The 20,887-nt window shown below is 40.7% G+C and overlaps 1 protein-coding gene across 7 annotated transcripts in view; it reads left to right on the top strand.

The window, feature by feature from the left end:
* The window catches only part of GRAMD2B (GRAM domain containing 2B), a 65,619-nt gene extending 46,942 nt beyond the window's left edge, over window positions 1-18,677 (top strand). For 4 of the 7 annotated variants that reach the window (XM_075931926.2, XM_089779279.1, XM_089779278.1 and 1 more), the window contains 8 exons: window positions 911-982; window positions 1,087-1,167; window positions 2,205-2,316; window positions 6,737-6,859; window positions 7,051-7,138; window positions 7,863-7,967; window positions 11,424-11,517; window positions 13,601-18,677. In XM_075931926.2, the coding sequence (XP_075788041.2) occupies window positions 911-982; window positions 1,087-1,167; window positions 2,205-2,316; window positions 6,737-6,859; window positions 7,051-7,138; window positions 7,863-7,967; window positions 11,424-11,517; window positions 13,601-13,642 (717 nt within the window). In that variant the 3' untranslated portion in view covers window positions 13,643-18,677. The other 3 variants (XR_016349886.1, XM_075931927.2, XM_089779280.1) reach the window with 3 other exon arrangements.
* The last annotated feature ends 2,210 nt before the right edge of the window (window positions 18,678-20,887 follow it).

Below are 20,887 nucleotides of genomic sequence, written 5' to 3'. Positions count from 1 at the left end.
CTTGCTTTATTTATGCGTAGTATTTGTTGTAATGGAATCTTGAGGGAGCAGCTGCCAAATGGCTGGTCAGCTAGGAAGGCACAGACCAGTCCCATGTGACCATTTTTGAGTCTCTCAAAATCAAACCCAGAAGGATTTGACCAACTCTGCAGCCTGAAGCACCCTTCTAATAGGACTTCTTGCCTGTCCTGTGGTACTCAGCCTTCCAGAGTACCATTTTCCCCTGGGGCCCACAAAAGATGCAATGCTGCAGGGTAGTGGAAGAAGAGGGGGACATAGAGAAGCAGGGTGCCAGTAGCTCTCTATGGTCCTACTACATGGCAATCCAGGCTAGAGCTAAAACAGCTAAGGAAGTGAACCTATATGGGGGGGAACCTTTATACAGCTGTAGAAAGGCCCGTCCACTGGCAGCAGGGCTTAAAAGAAAAAGTGACATCTAGTGAATCAGCCACCTCACCTCCTACAGCACCTCTGGCTCTGCAGCCAGTAATAACCTAATGTAGTTCCATTACAACATAATAGCAGCCTATATGGGCATTCAGGATTATTTCTTCCTGTTTGTTGTATGTGGGGGGGAAAATCCCTGTGAACTCCTATAATATCCATGCAAAGAAAGGGGCCAGATTTTCAGTATAATTTGACCAAGGAAGTGAGGGAAGTAAGGTTGATTTTTTTTTTTTCCCACACATACGTGAGTGGGATGGGGAAATATATAGTCCTTAATATAGGCCTTGTCCTCATTTCTTTGCAAAACTCTTAAACTGTGTTCTTACTTCCTATCTTGTAGGCCTGTCTTTTATTATCTGCAGGCCTTAGAAAGCAATTGCTTAACCAGCAATTGATAAGATGATGCTTGTGCAAAATGTCTTTTCAAACGAAAATTATGTAAATTATTATTTTTGCCTTTCAGTACATATTTGTCTCCTTGCTCTCCAGAGACACAACCTATAAGCTATTAAAATCTGTCTGTAGTCACTTAGAGGTAAGTATTGACAGAGTGAAGTTCTGCAGCTCAGTTATGGTCTTTATGACTGCTTTTTATTTTCAAGATTAGCAATTAATAATTTTTAAAATGTTGGCTTTCAGGATAAAAGTGTTGACAACAGTACCAATCCTTCTTCTGCTGAAAACAGCTTCAGGGCCGATCGCCCTATGACCCTGACTTTGGTAAGATGATTCATCCTGTTTTTCATAAAGTTCCATTAATTGAATTCCATATTGTCCAAACTCTTCTAGTGTTTCAAACTGAAGGAAAGCCTGTCACATACATATTCTGTCACCTCAGAAATCTCTGAATGACCAGCAAGATAGCCATTGGTAATACCAACATAGAAACAGTCTTCTCTCCACAAGAATAATGCACAAATGGATGTGATGTCTGTGTGCTCTGAGTATATAAAAATGCCAGTTATTAAGGTGTATATGTAGAGATGACTGGTGAGGGAGGATCTGGAGGGGCCACTGGTCATGTGCACCCGCCCCCCCCCCCCTTTCCGCTCTGCTCCCTGGGACAACCGCCTTCTGCTCCAGGCCCTGACCCTCCCTGCCTCTGCTCCGCCCCCTTGCTCTGTCCCAAAACCAAGGCAGCCCAGAGGACTAGTGGAGTGTGGGTCTGGTGCCAGCGGGAGGGGTCTGGCCACTCCCCAAATTCACTGACAGTGGAGCAGAGCAAACTGAGGCCACTTTGCTCCACTTTCCTGCCACCACCAGCCCCTCTCACCCATGGCCTCTGGGGGCCCTGTGAGTCCTGGTGTCCTCGCACGTGTGTCCCCTGTCTGTATGTGGGCTGTGCACTGACTTGCATTTTTCTTCCTTTCCACATACCTGTGTTTCCAGCAGCCAGTCTTTCTCTATGCTCTGTACTAATTTAGAGTTGCATCAAGTGACTACCCTTGCCATTGAAGGCAGAATAACAGACTTCTCAAAGTTAGTGCTTGCAATCTTTCCCCTAAATGCCAGGTCAGTTCATTGATCTGAAAAAAAGCTGCTGCTCTTCAGTAGCTGACACATGCTGCAGTAAATGACCAAATAGTTCATGCTATGGCTATAACAAATTCTTTATCAGTAGAATGACTCCTTTAAATTTTCTGCTGATGTTGGTACAGATTTAAGGTGCAGATAACCCAAAAAGTAATGAAATAAAAACAACTAATCTTCATAATCTTAGGACTTGCCTGATCTCTTTCATTACTTTCTCCCTTTAGGATTTCAATGAAGATTACTCGGATTTGGATGGTATAGTGCACCATCAAAGACAAGAGTTGGAAGAATCTAGCAGTACTGGTTCTCAGACCCCTGAATCAGAACACTTCCAAGGTCAGCATAGTCTCAATGTTTTAAGACTGAAAATATTTAGAGCGGTGTTTCCCAAAGTGTGGGGAAAGGTCATATAATATAAAATTAGCCTTGGGAGTACAGATGGACATCATGGTTATTCTCCAGAGTCTCAGCTTTCATTTTTTTAAAAATATTCACATGATGAAAACCTTCAGAACATAATCCAAGTGTCATCAAGGCAAAGACATCATCTGGAATCTGCTGGCAGCCTGAAACAATGGTTCTGAAATGTGAACTGCACCATTCATTTCAATAGACATTAAATCAGATGCTAATGACTATAGATATGAACATTACCCATCAAAGCACTTATGAATGGAGAGAAAGTATCATGCTATGAAATTCTACACCACATTTTCCTGAAGTGTAGTTCAAATTGAGAAAAGGAAAGGACAGAAGATGGATAAATTAAGATGTGTAGATGTGTTTAGCCAACAGGGTGTCATTATGCCTTTGTCTGTTAGATTAGAAAGCTCTCTACTATCACAAATTTTCTTTGCATGTAGGCACTTATAGATACTTCTTAGCATATTTAAAACAATGTTAATAGATCAAACTGCTTTACTCTTGCAAGGTGTGAAAAATATACCTGAAGCATCATTTCTGTAGTTTTTTTCTGAACCCATTCCAATCTTCTAACCTTTCAGAGATCTGAACACCAGAACTGAGCACAGTAGTCTATCAAGAAGAAGCATGATCCAGTTTCTAAATGGAGCCAAACTGCTACCCATGCTACAGTTATTTCTAGCACACTTGCTCAAGTAGGGATAGTATGTGTCTGTGTACTTGCACTGGGAAGCACCTTGCCAGTTGCACTGTAGACATACCCTTATAGTCTGAGCACCATACTCATCCCTCATCTACTTGTTTGCATGATTGGAGTCTAAATAAATCCATATACATATAAACACACATCTCCTAACCTTTTTCTTTTTGTATGTAATAAACAATTGTACATAATAAAATATGGTCTTCCTAAGATTGTGATAATGCAAACAAAAAAATGAGTCGGGTGGATATATGTATTTACTCACAGCAGTAGACCCATTGAGCAAATGGAGATACTAGTGTAAGTAAAGCTAAACTGTAGGTCTTTGAACGTGATGGGCCCTATGTGTTTTGTTGTCCAGGACACAAAATATTTTTCGTGCCCGCAAATGTTTTAACTTAACACCAGGGATGACATCATGTAGATGACTACTTGATTAGCCGATAAGCCTGAGCTTATTGGTTGATCTTGTCGACTACACACATTTCCTCCTCCCCGCCTTGCCTGCCTCTGTATCAGCACCAGATCCACCTGCCTCCAGATCCACCTGCACCAGATCCATCTGCCTCCCCCCACAAGCACCAGATCAGCCTGCCTCCCCCCACGCTGATAGAGAGGCAGCACTGTGGAGAGTGGGAGTGGGTAGGCTGGAGCCAATATGCTCAGGGAGCCGGCTTTCAAGCCGGCTCCCTGAGCATATCAGCTTCTGTGACCTGCCTGCCCCCTTTCTCTTGCTGCCTCCTACAGAGGTAGCAGGGCGTGGGCAGGCAACAGCCATTGCTGGGGGAGCCAGCTTAAAAGGTGCTACCAGTGCTATCTCCAGCTATACTTGACTGAGGCTGGGAGCACACTGGCTGCTGGCCCTGCTTCCAGGAGCTATCAAATAGTCATGTAACCACTACGTTTTCATGCGGTTTCATGACTATTCAATTACATGATATCTAGCACCCCTACTTGACACCCCTTAATGTTGGCACTCAGGGAAGCCATCCCAGTATCCCATGCTGAAATTGGGTCTGTCTGCAAAGTTGGGGATATTAAACTTTCTTCCTAGAATTGGGAACCTATATTTCCTTTTCACTTAGGGTACATCTAGACTACGTTCTTCTTTCAAAAGGAGATATGCGAATTCAGCACTAAATTGAATATTTTCTTCCGATCACTTTTTCAAAAGCGTGGTTTTTTTGTTTTTTGTTTTTTACAAGAAAGCAGTTTAGACATGGTTCTTTTGGGAAAAAAGTCCTTTTTTGAAAGTACCCTTCTTCCTTAAAAAAGGAGGTGTACAGGATTCTTTTGAAAAAGGGGTTTGTTTTTTTAAAGAACTGCATGTAAACTGCTTTCTTTTTCGAAAAAAACTGCTTTAGAAAAAGCTATCAGAAGAAGATATGCAAATTAGTGGCATTTTTGCATATCTCCTTTCGAAAGAAGAACATCATCTAGATGTACCCTTAGAGTGACTGTGGTGATTTGCGTGCCTTTGTCCTAGAAACCAGGTAAGTTCATGACATAGCGTGTACTGCATTAATTTTCAGTTTTAGTATGTTAAGTAGCAACAACTGAATTCCTGCTTTATCACATATTAGTAAATAGATGCTTTTGTGTCATGGTGTAAAACAGACAAAACAATAGCTATTTATTCTTGAAGCCTTGGGAAATATTACAAATGTTTCTGTTTTTCCACCACTTTATTAGAAAAGACTGGCTTTGGGCATATTCACTCAAGGTTCTCTGAACAGTATCTGATATGTCTTTATATATACAAAGTTAACCTTCCTTAGCCCTGTTTTTGCTTGATGTAATTGCTTTCTGTAACCAGATGTCCCAAAACATTGCAGAAGGAGGGTGGGAGGTGGAGGTGACTTTGTTGCTTTCTTTAATTATAATGGGAAAAGTAGAGTTTCAGTCTGTGCAGTTTAAAGAAATAAGGTAAAAATCTGCTGTGTTGCAATAGTGTCAGTAGGGGGGTGTACCAAAGTAAAGGTACACAATATGGACCAGCATGTCCAGAGAGTCTAATACTTACAATGTTATTTTACTCCACCCCGGGGCATTCTATCTTGCAATTCCAAATCACTATCTGTATCACAAGAAAAGCCATTTTAATAATAGTAACTTCAAATGCCTATATTATTTTTGGGAAACTGTATGTTCTATACAATTCAGGAGGTCAGACCAGATGATCACAATAGTCCCTTCTGGCCTTAGAATCTAAGAATCTACTAATTGGGTTAGGTTTAATTTAGTAGGGCTTTTTACTTTGTCACCAAGTTTGAATACCCTTTCCCCCTCCCCCTCACTCATGTTTACTAAATAGGTTTCTGAAAATGATTATTTTGTGATAGAAAGCAGCAACAACAAAACTGTTGTGTTGCTACCACCCGCTGAACTCATGTCCTTTTTGGCTCCTAACTCTGTGGCAGTATAGCTATATTCCCCCAGTGATATGGCCAACTTTTTTAATACTTGCATGCTCAAAACTGCTTCAAGAATTCAGAATTCTTTCCTGCAGGAACTAGAGCTTCCTTTCACTGCTCTATTCAGTGTTCTTTTCTCTACTCTGCCTTCATAAGTAAAAGCAAAGCATCCCATTTTAAAAGACTTAGCTTAATGCATCTCTGCAGCATACTCAGATACCACCATTATCGGTATGTTCCTAGAACCTAAACAGAATATGATTAGTTAAATTGGATTCTTAAATATAGCCATCGTGCAATTCCCAAGAAAATAAATTGGCAGTCAAAGAGAATGGCCAATCACTTCAGCATGTGACTAAGGGCAGGATTTGTGATTTAGTCACATTGACCTAATAGCTTGCTATTTTTGGCATAAAACCCTATTATTTTCAGTCCTCTTGATTTCAAAAGGGCAAGTTCTAGGATTAATAATCCTACAACATTTCACTCCCACTCATAATATAGGAAACCTTTTGTGGGGGGCTAAATATTCATTTGTACCGTCTTAGTAGTACATTTAAAATATATATTTTCTTTTTGCATTCCTCCAACAAAAAATAATAGCGGACACACTTATGTCTCCACCCAATAAATGCCTGCATCCAAGTTCTTAAAATTCAACCATTCAGAGTTTGTGAGAATTCCATTGCAAGAGCAACATATTCACTTTAATTGTATAAAGATAAAGAGAGCCACTTTTTAGAGTATTAGAAACAAAATGTGTTTATTAGAGCTATGCTTTTAAGTAGTAGTGATCCAAAGCCCTAAAGTTCGTGATATTGTTGGTGCAGTGGTTTGGCTCACTACTTCAGAGTATTATAGAATTTGTGTCTAGTAATTGTACGTGTTCTTCACTGATAACCTGCAAAGCTCACGAGAGTTACCATCTAACTTGAAACGTGCCAAAGAAGCTTGAAACTTGAATACACTATAGCAAAGCATTTTGCTACTGCAGATCGAATAGTTTTTGGGTTTTTTTAGCTTGTAAAATTTATGTTGAACTGCTATGCAAAGTGTAATGAAATCTTAAGAGAAATTTTATAATTAAGCCACCAGTATCCAGATTCCAGAAGGGCTTCCCTTCAAATCATCATTTTGGGGGTACTATGTCTTAGCTGACCATAATCATTTTCTTTGTGCTTCATTTAATTTTATAATCAAATCTTGTTTTTGACAGATTACCATGTCATTGAGACCCAGACTCATCTGAAAGTTTTGAAGGCAGAAGCAAAGTCTATCCATACAGACATACACAGTAAACATATGCCTGAAGGAACCGCCAGGAACGTTCCCAGAAATGGTAAAGAACCAAAGCTAGATCTTCAGCAGGTATAAATTGGTTTAGCTCCACTTAAGTCCAGGTAGCTAAACCAATTTACATCATTATGGTGTCTGTCCTTCACTGTTTACATCCTTTCCCACATTTTGTGAAGTCTTTTGTTGTATTACATCAGTCCAGTTTGATTAAAATAACTCTGCTTCTCACAACAGGCCATGCTGGAGACGCTGGATTCTTACACAGAGTCAAGTCCCACAGATTGTTATCTTTGAACCACATACTTATTTTCTACGCAGTTCTGTAAGTGAACAATTCCTTACCAAGACCATCAGATTCTCCCCTGCCTTTATTACACCAGTCTCATGACATTGCTGATTTCAGTGGTGTTGCACCGAAGTAAAACTAGAAACATATTTTAAAAGGGTTTCTTCATTCCTCTTTGTTGGTATACCAGGAATATAATTTTATAGTAAAAAATTTTTCTGCTGTATAATAACCAGCAGAAAAACACTTTTTCTTGTGAACTTTCTAACTGGGTCAAAAAAGGGCTCTAGAGTAGGGGTGGAGTTTATGCCCAGTAGAACCCTCTATGGCCATGGTGTCCAACCAGTTCTGAAGCCACTATAGTGGCTACTGCTATAGCGAACTAGCCATACTCAACCGGCCAAATAGCTACATGTGGCTAGTGGCTATCATATTGGACATCTCGGCTCTAAGGTGATTGTGACTGCTAAGTTTAATAACACTACTTGGATGTCCATTCCAGATAACACTTGGCATGGCTGTAGACACTAAGAATGAGATTTTCAAAGCTGCCTGAAACATGCAGGCCCCAGATAAATTGGAAATGCCACGTATTAAGGTGGCTTGAAAATGCCACCCTAAGAATTTTGCAGTGTACAAATAATAACTTTATTCATTGATTTTTAAATATTGCCAAATTCTTTTGGATACATCTATATGAGGATAGTATGTCCCAACTAGCACAGTTGTTCTATGACTTATTTTTCTTTTTCCCCTGCAGTGTCTGTGTCCTTGTCGTTTCTACCCTCTACATGAGATATAAAATCAATGTTCTGGAGGAACGGCTAATCTCCATGGCTTCCTTTGTTGACTCCCATATTAATGAGTAAGAAGGCAACATTTATAAAGGATAATATGCAGTTTAGGCTATACAGTTCTCCTCTGTTTTAGGCATTAAGCTCTGCTGGGAACCTGTCTTCAAAACTTCATGATAATTGACAAGCAATTTAGGCTATGCAGTTCTCAAACTTTCTCTGTTTCTCAGGAGCATTGGGATAAAAGTACTTTAGAGACAATTCGGGTATAACCTGAATTTAAGCAAATTTCAGTTAATTGGAAGTAAAGTTTACATAGGATATTATGGTACAATCTAGAGTAATACTGTACCCTCCCTTCAAAGAGGCATAATTGAATTCCGCAGAACACTGACACTGGCTATTCTGAAGTAGAAATGTTTATTTCCAGGAGCTATCTGGATAGTTTTAGACCCTTTAAAACTTGCATGTACGTTGTGGGGAAGAGGGTTCCGGAAGGTTTGGGCTATCTTTACCTTCAAGAAACACCCATCCTACTGATCTAAAACCCTGATTTTCTGCAGCACAAAGGAAAGGAAAAAAATTACTCCCTCAATCTGAGCTACTCTGGCCATGGGCAACATAAATTAGAGCAGCCAAAGCCTTCTGAGGGCCACTTATAGACCATTACACAATTCAGAGAAGGCTGGAACTCCCATAGTTCTGGACCGTATAGGCTTGCCCTCACCACTGGAAATGAACACCACTTATGTCTGCTATGAGGTGTGCGTCCACTAGGGGAATTTTCCCATGATCCTTGTGGCCCAGTTAACCTCTCTCTTTGTTGCAGCAGCCTGCAGAGCTAGTTCAGGGGAAAGATTTGTCCCCAGTAGGGGTTTTCTTGCTTCATAGACTTAGGCCTGATCTACACAAGAAGGGGTTTGCTGGTGTAGCTATATTGGTATAATTATATTAGCACCTAGTAATAATTATATATTACTAGGCACATAGATTATTATAGACTAACCAATTAGCCCATCATAAAACGGGATTTTCAGGTCTCTCCTCCATGTCGGTCTTCTCTTTTGAGCCTCCAGTCTCTCGCTCTGTCTCTCTCTTTTCTCCTCCCCCTCCTGCCTCTCACTCGGGGGACCATCGAGCCCAAATGGCCATTTGGGCTCCGCACTCCACATGCTACATGGTGAACACGGAGCCCAAATGGTCACTTGTGCCACTTGCTACCACACGGTGGCCCAGCTGATTGGCGCAGAAGTCAGCCGAGCGCTACTGCAGGAGGTGAAGGGGGGCAGAGCAGTGACGTTCACGGACAAGGGGCAGGGCCTGGAGCCGCTGTCACGCCGCACGTCACCAACCCGCCCCCCTTCGCCTCCCACCATGGCGCTTGGCTGACTTCTGCCCCGCCCCCTGGCTGTGTACATCACCACCCCGCCCCCCTTCGCCTCCCACCGTGGCACTTGTGCTGCATGGGGAGCGCAGGGCCCAAACGGCCGCTTGCTCCCCCGGGGTGGCCCAGCTGAGCAGCGCAGAAGTCAGCCAAGCACCAAGGTGGGAGATGAAAGACGTGACTCAGGCAACAGCGCCGCCCAGAGGGAACAGCCAGCATTTCAGTGTTACAGACTCAGACATTGGGCTACTATATATATATGATGAGAGGGTTTTTTGCAGATATCAGACACCAGTTTTCCAACTAAAATAAGCTATATCAGTTCAAGGACTTTTTGTTGTCATAACTGCATTGACACTAAGACTATGTCAGTATAGTTATGTTGCTAGGAGACTTCACTCTCCCAGCAAAACTTTTAAGCACAGACCTAGCTTTAAACTACTAAGTATATTAATGGGGCAAAGGGAAAGTAGATAGGAAAATACAAGTAATTTTGTTAGTGGATTAGGTTATTGATATTTACATTAACTCATGAATATTTATGTTTACTTACTAGTAAACATATTAATATGTCTATATTGCACTAAAAACACAAGAGGTCAGATCTAAGTACTTATTTCTAGTGCAGCCAATTGGTATTCAGGTAGTATTCAATACTTGAGCTGTTTGCAAGAGATCATGTTTATTCTGTCTGCTTCCAGTTGGGTATGCTGAACAAGAGTTCAAGAGTGCCCCATCGAGCCTCTGGCTGGTTAATCTCGGCCATTAGCAGCACAGTCCCAAATACCACGCCAGTAAACTCACATCTGGAGTTTCAGGTGACTTTTAAATAGATTCCCAGACCCCAAAACAATGGCCTCAGTTAATGGAAAAGGCAATACAAAATTGAGTAGTATGTGGAGAATGTGGTTAACTCTTTGCCCCCTTCAAATGAATATTCTTCATCCTTGGAAAAAGGCAGTGAGATACATAGCAGTATATTTATAAGCAACTCATTGACCATCCTAAGGTACCTAAGCAAACACAGGACCTGCTCCTCATTACCCCATCAAGTCCCCCTCCAGTCCTCATTTGTTAGCACCTCCTGTGGGTGTTTTTAAAGAAAAAACATTTATCTGCTCAGATAGAACAATGCCTAGTCACTGCACCAAAACCATTGCTACTTGTATTCATAGGTGGATATAATGGGGGAAAGTGACCAGATTATTTAGGGTTACATTCAGCTACATTCTCTCCATGTGTGACTACATATCTTACTAATCTAGCATTCAAAAATAGTTTATCTAATTGTAAAACAAAATGCAAACCTGCAGCAGCAGGTGCTATACCCGGAAATGTTGACATAGTCATCCAGCTGGAGAAGCACCACCTGAAAAACAAGCAGCCAAAGAAAGCAACACAAAGCAAAACCTAACACAAGGCGGAGTCCTAACCAGAATGGGTGGGCCTGTCTGCAGAGTATTGAAAGGAACCAATCTCTTGGACTGAGCTGTGTTAGACTTCTAACTCCATCTTCCCGCAGGAATCATCCATGACAGCCCAGTTCCCCGACAAAGCACTCTAAGTCACTTAGAAAAACTATTGCACCATTTAGAGTCCAATTCTGCTCTCAGCTTGTACTGACCGTAAAGACAGTATGTATCTATCAGAGAGCAGAATTATGCTCTAGATTATTCATTTAAAGGAGTAGGAAGAGAATGATGCCTCATCCTTAACTGGAATGTCTGAAAAGCTGTTCAGACACTGATTTTTTCCTCCCTTATTTAGAGTTGTGTGAGACTGTTCTCGCATTATCAAACGACTTTGATAATGGAGGGAGGGTCATTCCAATGTGGGCAAACTTTTAAAGAAGAGAGACTGATTCTAATGAGCACTTTCTACACTTTTCTTTTTAATTTGTTTTGATCCATGTCATAAAAAGCAAGCATACTTTTACTAATAAAATACTTAAGAATTTCCATCTTGGTTCTGTTAAACTAGTCAAATGCAGTTTGAGGGCACAAAAGATATTACAGAAATACTGTGCTAAATAATTATCATACTAGCAATGTTCCCATTCAAATCATTCATTGCTCACTATGCAAAATTTCTAATGTCCTCATCTTTCCTTTTCTCCTTCACATCTCATTCTTTTATTTAACAGACAGCCTGTGCAACGAGGTCTGGGATCCCATCTGCAAATTAATGCTGAAGCCTTCTGTGATGAACTAACAGCTAACCTCATAAAACTGGAAAAGGTAATTTACTGAGATGAATAATATTAGGCAACACTTAAATGCCCAGAGCTCAGGATACATGATGAGCACAACAGGTGCTTGTCAAATCACTGACATTTGTCTTTGCCGGAAGCACTACACCCTCCCAGATTTGCTTGTGTAGATCTTAGAGCAGCACCTCTGGAAGAATGTGAACCACCTTCCTGAGGTGAGACAGTTTTTGGACAATGGCATAAATTGACTGTTAAGCCCAAGCACATGTGTCAGCATATGTGAGTGTTTCCTTATGAGATCTCAAGGAATCAATTGCAATTTAATTACACTCAACCTCCAGTGATTTATTCTGCTGAAGATCAGTTAATGACCTTCTTCCTTGGCTAATTAGGCAATAGACTCTTGATTTTTACCTTTCTTAGTTGATGTGTTTATTCAGTCTGTTTTGCCCAAACAATAAAAGCTGCTGGAATTCTAGTGTCCCCCTATAAACTGAGTGTTTAACAACAGCCTATTACTGCTTAGTAACACAAGTGTGCCAGCCATTTGCTCCCTGCAGATAACCTCTTCTTTTTTCCATTTGCTACTTGCAGAACTAAATATATTTGCTAACCCCAGCTGGAAAATCAAACACAAACAAGACTAGGCAGGAAGTTATATTTTCACTCTGGTACATTTACATTTCAAGTTCAGTAAACTCATAATTAAAACTAAGGTGTTTTCATTTTTTTCCAGTGACCGTGCATATGAGTTGTATTTCTATGGTAATAATCCTTTATTTGAATTCCTACATGCTACAATCACATGAGCTTTTGTTTCTAAAATGTTGATAGCTAGCCAAGATCTTCAATACTGTTTGTTTTTCCAGAGCAAACTCTTCAGGTTGCATGTCACTGAGATGATTTAACATCACTGCTAGCTATATGTCAAAGGTTTCAGAACAACTTTGTTACCAAGGGAAAGGGTTTGATTCACTCCTCAGTGTAAATCTGGAGTAATTCCATTGATTTCAGTGTTTTCTAGGTTAAAAGTAGCAAGTGAGAGGAGACTGTATGGTAAGATATATTCAGAGACCACTCCTGCAATCTCGATTCAAGTGTACAGGCCCAATCATTTCAATGGGATGTCTCAGGGAAAGACTAATGCTTCAGTTCAGCAAGTACATGAGCATGTTCTAAAGTCTCATTGATTTCTGTGGGACTTGAACCTATGCTTAAAGTTAAATGCTTTGGTCAAGTGGGGTCTAAAGAATTGAACCTCTAAAGAGACCTTAACTCTGCTTGTTTGTTTTTCACAGTTGGATTGCTGCCAACTTACAATACAATGGTCCTAGTGTCCCCTGCACCTAGGTTGTTGCAAACCAACACACCTTTCTTAAAACTCAGGCACTGGCTCTCTTCAGTAAAGAGTTGCTAAACCTTAGCAAGTATCTAAGCTAAACACTATGAAATAATTAGCTAAGTGTGGTGTGACTTTTTTCTCTTACATTTTTTTAAATGATGACAGTTATTAGTCCTGGTACCGGTCCTTAGTACAGTATGTGCTTTCCTCTCCTCAACACATCTTTCCCATAGGCTTGCAAAAGTCTGGCCTTAGACATACTCTCAAAAAACCTGTTCAGAATTAGATCCTGTTGCAGTGACCAAAATGCTTTGAATTTCCTACTTTGAAAAACCCAAAGGCTTTTGATAAAAGTTGTAGCTGATTTCTTGAGATTTTGGTCTTCTGTAAAGTTGCTCACCATTTTTCAATTACCCAAAAAAGATCAATTATGGAAAAATTAATTAAATTAATTACTGAGATTTTTTTTTCCACCTCTGTTGTCATGGAGTAGTCCTGCTCCCTCACTAGCTCAAACTTAGTGGAAGTGTATGAAAGCTATGGAATTTACAAAAAAGTGCTCCTAAATCTCATTACCTCAGTCCCAGCTTTCCAACTGGGCTTGTACCTGGCAGATAAAAATGGATGTTGGAATAGTAACTATTTTATATGCAAAGTATAAATAGCAGTGCCAGAATTAACTGGGTCACCCAAACTTGCACTAACGAATGCTTTCTAATTGTGTGAATAGCCATTAAATTTATCTGAATCTTCTGTTCTTTTTTTTAAGATACAAAACAACTTACAAAGACTACTTGAAGATGGTGATTGAAAACTTGACGTTCTGGGCTACTTTGAACCTCATTCTCCTGCTTCTGATAAGCAGCATCAGTGAACTCTGCGGGCTGGAGTTCACATTCCTTTTTCTTTTCTTTTTTTTTAATCTAACCCCACAATTAGACTGTGGCAGTAGCTTCTCCATCTCAAGACTCTGGAGAGTGGTTTATTCTTGTGCAATAATATATCTCTGTTTTCTGACAATCAGGGATTTCCATTGCTGGTCACATCAGTACAAACAATGTGGTTTTTTTTTTAAATAGTTTGGGGCCAAATTCTGTTCTTGGTTACTCCAGTGTAAATCTGGAATAACTCCCTTTATCTCAATATTTTTCATTCACGTGGCTGTAACAGAGCAGAATTTGGTCCTGGATGTACAGCTACAGAACCAGCATGTGCAAATGCTTGTTGTCTTTTAAAGGGAGTCACCTATCCCACTATTATTACTGTAGTTATGAATAAACACTCCATTTTTATTTTTCTTCTGTTCTGCCTCAGTTCCCCAACATCTACCCAGTTGTGTCACACCTTAATGACCAGTCTCTCCAAGGCTGATTCTGTGGGGTGCTAAGTGTGCTCTGCTCCTTATATGCCGGACTCTAAGCTGGTTTAAATCCACCTATCTTCATTCATTTAGCTGGTATTAATCTGGTATAGCTCCAGTTGACAGTCTAGCGAAGTCAGTGTGTGCCATAGGTGACAAGATCAAGCCCTGTGCAATCACTCACAATTTTTATAGCATACATATCCCACATGCTATGAAGTGTAGCTTCTGCAAACTATTTATGAGGATAGCAGCACAGTGAGCCACCTAAGCACTGTTTAAAATATCCCATATATTTTAAATCTATCATTGTAACACTGTTTGCTCATGATGCCCTTCAGTGCTAAGTCCCTTTTCAAAGGGTCACATGGGGTCTTAGCTGTGCAGTTCTCTTTCCAGTTACCGGGAGTCCTATAGTTATTTTGGTCATGGAAGATCCCACAGAGTCTTTCATCCTGACACAATGGGAACTGGCAATTTAATAAAAATACAATGATAAAAGCCATTCTATTGGAGTGAATAGAAGAAAAATAGGTGTGTCTCTTGTTACATTGTCCTGTTTGTTTTCCCAGAGCCTTAAATGATGAAGTAACTGGTGATTTTAACTCGTTGGTTTACCAAATGGATTGGTTTTCATGAGGCAACATTTAGGGTAGCATAAGATAGAACCTCTAAGTTAACAGATATTTATACATGCATTTTATAATCATTTCTGTGAAATGTATCTTATTTTGTTTAATAAAAAGTTAATTGATTTTAAAAGCTTACCATTCACTTGTACCTGCCCATTTACACACATGGCAGTTTGCTTATAGTATAAAACTAAGCTGATACAAGTTCTTTGCAATCAGAAATGTTGCTCTTACTGTGACTTTGTTTTGTGCCTCCAGAAACTGTTTTCAGATCTTCTTCCAATCCAATACATCAAACTATACAGTGCAGCTAGGGCCTGATGAAAAGCCTAAGAAGACAAAAGGGCCTCAAATTTTGACAGTTTTCTACCAAGTCATTTCCATTTATTATATACCTTGCACTTATAACAGAGACAACAAAAGAAGCTATATATACCTACAAAAAATTATTTAAATTAGTGGTCTCCTTTTTAACGACAAGATCACTTTTTCAATTTAAGTGCAATGTAAGATCTACCTCAAACCCAAATACTTTTGCTCCGCTTCCTTCTTGCTCCTTTTCTGAGACCCCGCCCCTCTCCATCCCTTCTCCAAGGCCTCACCCTGCTCACTCCATCCCCCTTCCTCCCTGAACCTCATTCACTTTCACCAGACTGAGGTTGGGGGATGGGAACAAAGGGTTTAGAGCTTTGGACTTAGCCCAGGGCGAGGGATTGAGAGTCTAAGAGGAGCTTTAGGGTGCAAGCTCTAGGAAGGAGTTTGGGTGCAAGGTAACACACATTTGGGGCAGGAGGTTGGGGTCAGGAGGGAGTTCAGGACTGGGACAGAGATTCAGGATGCAGGCTCTAGCTGGGCACCACTTAACTGAGACAGCTTCCGGGTGGTGGAGCAGTGGGGATAAGGCAGGCTTACACCTGCCCTGGCCCTGTACCTCTCCTGAAAGCAGCTGGCCTGTACAGCAATTGCTCCAAGGTGCTATGTGTTGCCCCTCATCTACAGGTACTAAGCTCATTGCTTCTACTGAACACGGTTCCCCATTACTGATCAACGGGAGCGGCAGGAGTGGTATCTGCAGGCAAAGACAGCATGTGGAGACACCCTGTTCTTTCCTTCTCAGGGGCTGTACAGACATGCCAGCCGTGTCCAGGAGCAGCAATTACCACAGGGATAATTACTTCAGCCATGACAGGTTAGGCATTTTAGAACTCACTCCTCAAAGAATTAAATTTAAGTGTAAGAGTGAAATGAAAATTATGAAATGCACAGACCAGTCAAAAACGAAAAATAAAACACTTTGCAAGCAGTAACAACATCCACAACCCACTTACGTGTTGGGTCACGAGAGTGAAGAACTATGTATGTCTGTCATTCTCACAAACACACACTATGTTTGAGAGTGACAGAGATTTGCATTGCCAAGCTCCCTACATCCTCTTCTCTCTGTGTGGAGATAGGGTACAGAAGTAAGGGGAGGGAGGGACATCCTGACATCAGCATCCCCCAACTTCTCTCTCCCACACGCTGAATAGCAAGCAGGAGGCTCCTGGGGGACAGCTCCAAGGCAGAGGGCAGGAGCAGCATGACAGTGTGTGAAGAGGCAAGTGAAGTGCCAGTGCCTGATAGCTTCCTGGCCAAACCAATCAGGGTCACCTCTCAGAGGCTCCAAGATCTACTGGTAGTTCTCTGAATTCCCAAAGGAATCCAAAAAGGATCTAAGTGATGAAGGTGATTTAAATCATTGTGGGACCTCAGGCCTTTGCCAGTTTTTTGGTTGCATCCAAGTTTGACTGGAGACTGGAGTAGTTTCTGTGATTAGTGATTCTACATTATGAAACACTGTTTAAAGTCTTTGTATAATTTAGAGGTTTTGAAAATTTTAATTAATTCTGTTACTGTAAAGTGATTTTGTTTCCTCTGAGGGTGCGTTTAACCTTTAAATTAGATGTTATCTCTGCATAGGAGATTTTCGTATTCCTGTTTTTTCTTGTGTCTTTGTATGCAAAAACCATATCAGGCTCAGCTGTAAGCTACCTCTTCATCCAGTTTTAAATTCCCCTTTAAAGGCTTTTTTTGTGATGATAAACTTTTGTCTAATAAACTTTATATCTAATCGGGCAATCAGCCCATGTTTATATTCAAAATAACACACCAGTTATTAAAATAATTTAATAATGGGAACATGTTAACAGACAAAATTCTGTAGCAGTCCTCAAAAGCGAGAAATTCTGAAGCACCATCTGCTTGTTTCACTTCACAGCATGTCACCAACAAGATGGTCAGCACGAAGTGATGGCATTAAACCAGTTGCACAGCATTTGGACTCAGAGAGGCTTTCAGTGAGTCTGAATCTCTTACTCTCACAGCACAGGCTCAAACTGACCTTAAGTCAATTCAGCAGTATACATCTAAATCTGAATGCATTTTAATGTTGTCCACGTGGATGAAGCTGCTAAAAAGATCCACAACACTAATCTTGTAATTGAAGCACGTAATGCTACATTAGATGTTGAGAGGGACAACACTGAATGACTTTTTAAAGATATTCAAAAGATTTATGATCAGTGGGGGACAATCCTTCTGAGTCCAAATCAGTAGCACAGGGTACTGACATTTCATCTGAGTTTTCAACTAATCGCAACCTAATATCTCAATCTGATGCAGAAAGGCACTATTGAGTCAATGTTGGGGGGGGGGTTGTTATTGACTCCATCAAATCTGGTCCTCTACTTTGATTTGAGTCACTGCAACAAATTTGTACCCTTTTTGGATTCCTTTGGGAGTTCAGAAAGCTAAGTGATGAAAGTCTATATTCAGCGGCTGAACAGTTTCAGCAAAGATACAACAACAAAATTTCAAGAGTTCTGTGATGAGATAGTCTTCCTGGAACGTATATATTCCACCAACTTTAAATTGGACTACAAGCCAAAAGAACTGTTTCAAAAAATATTAAATCTAGGTGAATGCACATTTAACACGTTAAAACAAGTAAACAACTATCGTCATTCTGCAATGGGACAAGAACATTTGAATGGGCTCACAGTGCTTAACGTTACCAGTGATGTTGCATGGAAATTAGATTTTTCTTCAATTATAAATGTGTTTGCACACAACAAAGCCAAAAAAGCATTGCTAAAATGAAGAGTTTTTTGTTTGCAGTGGAAACTCACAATAAAAGTTACATTTTTAATAATCATGCTATTGGTATTATGACTTAAATGTTAATAAATAAATGTCTCAAGTGTTCATTTTAATATATTCCTTTGGTTTTACTATGATTCCATGGATGAGAAGTTAGATACATCAGGGGCCTGGAGCTGCGATCTCTACACTTAAAGGCTACACTGCAGGCTTCTTCTGCAAGAAGCTTTTTGCGGAAGATCTTTCACAAAAACTTCTTGCACAAACGCATGTCCACACTGCAAAAGCGCATCAGAAAAGTGATGTGCTTTTGCGCAAGAGACCGTCCAGACTGCATGGACGCTCTCTCACAAGAAAGCTCTGATTGCCATTAATGGAATAGCCACCAGAACACCTTTGCTTCTTTCGATGGTTTTTTTGAGCAAAAACAGCCTCTGTTTCCCATCCCCACACACCTTTTTGCACAAGAGTTTGGGCAAAAAGGAGTTATTCCTCGTAGAAAGAGGAATACCTGTACTGCAAAACCCCCTCTGTTCTGTCGATTTACTGTAAGTTTTCTTGCACAAAAACATGCTTGAGGTGTGGACCCTCTGTGAGTTTTTGTGCAAAAACAGCTTTTTGCACAAAAACTGCAGTGTAGATGTAGCCAAAGTGGCCCAGGACTCTGTCATTCTCAGAGAGGGCCTGCATGGAAACATGTACAGTAGGTGGTGCTTAAGATTACTTCAAGCCTTTTATCCCATTTGGAGAACCCATTTCAGGTTGATTGGTTTTCCCACAAATACACCGCTTAGTGAAAAGAACACAAGGCTTGTATCTCCAGCATGCTGGAAGTTAGAGTTCCATTCCTTAAGTGGACACTTCAAAGCCCATCCAAAATTCAGAGAGGCAGAAGTTCTACTGAATGTACTACTTTCTTCTTGTGGCTATAAAGTTTCTGGGAGGGTCTTTGATATTTACTTAGATATATAAATATCACTAGTTGAGCAAACTAATAAACAAACCCCTTAAGAGAGATCCACACAACTTTTTTCATCTCACTTTCCCAAACAGGAGCCAAATTCTGCCCTAATTTATGAAGTTAGTGGCATTACATATGTACAATGGAAGGCAGTAACTGAGTTCCAGGGAATTTAATGTATGAGATAGGCAAAAAACTCCCTTATTCAGAGACTGACTCAGCCCCTGTGACAAACTCAGATACCCTGGAGAGCTGTCCTAATGTGATTCCATGGAGGATTCCTGCTGAGGATTATGACAGTGGAAAATTGCCAAAACACTGGATCTCCCCAGTCATGTTTCCTTTCAGCCTAACATAGCCTGGCCCATCCAATGAAGGCCCCATGGAACATGAGAGTATGCAGTGAATTTGAGCACCTGAGTTTGCAATATAAAATGTGTGCCAATGCTGGTAATAACTTTCTCCCTGATGTTACTTGGAGAGAGGTCACAACAGAGCTTGTACTACATTTTGTTGACCCTTGAGACAACTTGAAGTATACTTAGTCAAAAAAATCAATTTTTTAGTTTTGTGCTAAAAATGTTTGGGATTTGTCAGCAGATCAAAAAAGTGTTTCAAGCTGGCTAAAATAACAGTGAAAATATGTTTGCTTTATAACCTTTTGGGTCACGGTTGTTGTAGTGCTTGTTTGGGATGTGGGAGACCCAGTTTAAATCTCTTGTTTGGCGCAGTATCCTGAACTGAGCACTCTTAACAACCAGGCTATACACTATGTTAGGAGGAGTTGCTTTGAATCTCTACTGTTGAAGCTGGTCCGCTTTTGGAACTTCTTGCATATTCTTGGACAAAACAGTGAGCGAGCAGAAGAAAATGACTCTAGGTTGGTGATGATTAAGACATTCACCTGGGAAAGGGGAATGCTGAATTCAAGTCCCTTCTCCACAGAGGATATTTAAGCTGGGGTTTCCTAAATCACACACAAATACCCTAAACCACTGGGGTACAAGTTATAATGGGAGAAACTCCTTGGCTACGTCTAGACTGGCATGATTTTCCGCAAATGCTTTTAACGGAAAAGTTTTTCCGTTAAAAGCATTTGCGGAAAAGAGAGTCTAGATTGGCACAGATGCTTTTCCGCAAAAGTACTTTTTGCGGAAAAGCGTCCGTGCCAATCTAGATGTGGTTTTGCGCAAGAAACCCCCATCGCCATTTTCGCGATCGGGGCTTTTTTGCACAAAACAATACCACGTTGTTTACACTGGCCCTCTTGCACAAAAGCATTTGCGCAAGAGGGCTTTTGCCCGAACAGGAGCAGCATAGTATTTCCTCAAGAAAACTGAAAATCTTACATGAGATCGTCAGTGTTCTTGCGGAAATTCAAGCGGCCAGTGTAGACAGCCCTTCTGCCTTACTTTGCTGGCCTGCAAAATTTTTTCCAGGGGGGCGAACTAAGTGGGTCAAATTCACAAAGCCTCAGGTCAACTAATCTGCACATTTTGGCAAATTAACTTTGTCCAAAAAAAGTCATAAGCCAGATTTCTAAGTGCCAAATGTTGCCTCTGATGTGCCCACATGGTTCCTGTTTAATTCAAAGGCAGCCCTGGGGCCGTAAGCAAAGCACAGCTCAGGATGGGAAACAGACTGTCACAGTCTGTGTTCAAATACATCTGAATAACATTTCTAAACATGGTGGCTGTGTCTAGCCTGCATCCCTTTTCCATAAAAGGGATGCAAATTAGACATATCGCAATTGCAAATGAAACGGGGATTTAAATCTTATTTTAAGAGGGATAAGGGATCTTTCGGAAAAGGCTTTATTTTCCGAAAGATCCGCGTCTAGACTGGCGCTTTTTTCCGGCAAAGCTCCGAGCCAGAAAAAAGCGGCAGCCATTTTTATGCTAATGAAGTGAGGGAGATTTAAATCCCCGCTTCATTTGCAATTGCGATATGTCTAATTTGCATCCC

The sequence above is a fragment of the Pelodiscus sinensis genome, chromosome 6 (assembly GCF_052426305.1).
Source record: "Pelodiscus sinensis isolate ZL-2025 chromosome 6, ASM5242630v1, whole genome shotgun sequence".
In the NCBI taxonomy this organism is placed as follows: domain Eukaryota; kingdom Metazoa; phylum Chordata; order Testudines; family Trionychidae; genus Pelodiscus; species Pelodiscus sinensis.
Note: the sequence above shows the minus strand (reverse complement) of the source record. Positions and strands in the feature narration are given on the sequence as shown.